Source organism: Dioscorea cayenensis, chromosome 15, assembly GCF_009730915.1.
Source record: "Dioscorea cayenensis subsp. rotundata cultivar TDr96_F1 chromosome 15, TDr96_F1_v2_PseudoChromosome.rev07_lg8_w22 25.fasta, whole genome shotgun sequence".
Lineage (NCBI taxonomy): Eukaryota > Viridiplantae > Streptophyta > Magnoliopsida > Dioscoreales > Dioscoreaceae > Dioscorea > Dioscorea cayenensis.
In genome coordinates, this window is record NC_052485.1 from 5,189,583 (window position 1) to 5,191,704 (window position 2,122).

Here is a 2,122-nt window from a genome sequence, read left to right on the forward strand (position 1 = left end):
AGAGATTAATTTACATTTGAAGAATTATTTGGTCACCATTGGCATTTACAGCTTCTTCCAATATGTGTATATATATATATATATATAAGTCTAATTATTTACATCATAATTTTAATATAATTATTTTGAATGGAAAAAAATGAAATTTTGTGAGTCAATGGCCAAACAGTGAATGACAAAAGTTTTAATGCTTGAAATCTCTATCTGGTAAATGGTAATCGTTTTTTACTAAAATCAAGAAAAATGAACTAAATTGAACAAAAAAAAAAATGCTCTGCTAATCAAATCACTTCAGAACTCACTACAAACTTCATCTACGCCACCGCCGACGATGGCTCGCCGGAGTGATGCCTCGCACGTTTTCCAGTTGATGAGCCTTCATCATCATCGGCGCCGTCCCGCCTCTTTCTACTGGCCGGTGGTCGACATCCGCCACCAACTCCGGAATCCACCTGACCTCTGCCAGCAATCGGTGGACGACTATCACTTGATGACTCCCCGTCGGAAGCCTCCTGAGAAGGCTGTTGGCCGGCAATGAAAGGTTCTTGAAAGGGCCCTTCTTGTTGAGCAAGCTGAGTTCTTGGAACCCTTGCCATTGGAGCCCTCGGTGGAGGAAAAGGAGGAGGAGGAGCCCTCGGTGCAAGAGGAGGATGAGGAGGAGGAGGAGCATCCCTCTGTGGTGGAGGAGGAGGCCTCCGTTGAGCCCTCGGTGGAGGAGGAGGAGGTCTCGGTGGAAGTCCCTGTGGAGGAGGATGAGGCCACAGTGGAACCCCTAGTGGTGGAGGAGGAGGATGAGGAGGAAACGGATGAGCATCCCTCTGTGGTGGAGGAGGAGGAGGAGGAGCATCCCTCTGTGGTGGAGCAGGAGGAGGAGGAGGAGGAGGAGCATCCCTCTGTGGTGGAGCAGGAGGCCTCTGTTGAGCCCTCGGTGGAGGAGGAGGAGGAGGCCACAGTGGAACCCCTAGTGGTGGAGGAGGAGGAGGAGGTCTCGGTGGAAGTCCCTGTGGAGGAGGAGGAGGCCACAGTGGAACCCCTAGTGGTGGAGGAGGAGGAGGAGGAGGTCTCGGTGGAAGTCCCTGTGGAGGAGGATGAGGCCACAGTGGAACCCCTGGTGGTGGACGAGGAAGAGGAGGTCTCGGTGGAAGCCCTCCAATGTTGTCGGCGTTGAACAATACTGCTAAATATTGGGCGGCACCATTGATCAACTGCATATTGTAGTCTTGTAGCAGGTTAATTGCATTTCCATAAGGGTGTTGAATACCACCATTGATGCCATCATTGAGTTGCTCCGCAAGATTGATGTTTAATTGCATCTGATGGTATTGTAATAAGGCGATGGCGTATCCTAAAGGCTGTTGAACACGACCACCGGCGAAATTTTGAACGCCAGGATGGTTGTTTAATTGCATATGATAGTATTGAGTCCTAACTGCTCGCATGGCTTCTTGAGCACGACCGATGATGCCGGCGTTGAGTCGTCCGGCGAGATTTTGGCCGGCGGGATGGCCATTTGGATGATCACCTTGTTGTTGGAGTCTGCCTTGGTGTTGCATCCGACCGATGTTGCCGGCGTTGCGTCCTCGGCCAGGATCTCGGCCGGCGGGATGACCGTTGTCGTTCATCTTGCCGGAATTGGCTTATGCTTCTAGTTCTTGTGACGACGGTTGGTTTAACGTTTAATTAATAGAGATTGATTAGGTTTTTATATGTCAAACCCTGAAAAACTGTTAAATTACTTCTTGTGACCGCGTTATTTTTTAGATTTTTTTCTATTTTTTTAACATTTTATTTTATTTAAAATATTCGTACTGCTTTAATTTAGATTAAATATATATATATATATTTTTTAAAAAAAAAGAGGTTTTCGGACTTTGTGCATGTAAAATCTTTTTGTGCAATGTGCATTAATTATACGTAAAATCTCTTCTTTTTTTATATTTTATACTATATGAGAAAATTTATATTTTAATCCTTTTGAATATTGTTAAAATTAAAGGTCCTATACTTTGGACATAATGAATGTTTAAGTTCAATAGTATTTTAGAAATTTTAATTAAAAAAATATTTTGGAAATAATTGTAACAAAAAAATATTTTTTTTAAAGAAATTAATTGTATTTCAT

General features: G+C 44.0%; 1 protein-coding gene across 1 annotated transcript; it reads right to left on the reverse strand.

Annotated features, from left to right (window-relative positions):
• Positions 1-314: 314 nt before the first annotated feature.
• On the reverse strand, positions 315-1,622 carry LOC120277620 (formin-like protein 5). The gene is made up of 2 exons (XM_039284478.1): positions 763-1,622; positions 315-633 (listed from the first exon to the last, which is right to left on the reverse strand). Exons 1-2 carry the CDS (start codon positions 1,620-1,622, stop codon positions 315-317), a joined length of 1,179 nt encoding a protein of 392 aa, XP_039140412.1.
• Positions 1,623-2,122: the final 500 nt, after the last annotated feature.

Excerpts from the sequence above, each read along its gene's own strand:
- LOC120277620 (XM_039284478.1), bottom strand. The coding sequence starts at position 1,622 with ATGAACGACAACGGTCATCCCGCCGGCCGAGATCCTGGCCGAGGACGC. Across the intron at positions 634-762 it reads CCACCACTAGGGGTTCCACT|GGCTCCTCCTCCTCCTTTTC; the intron begins GTGGCCTCATCC and ends TCTTGCACCGAG.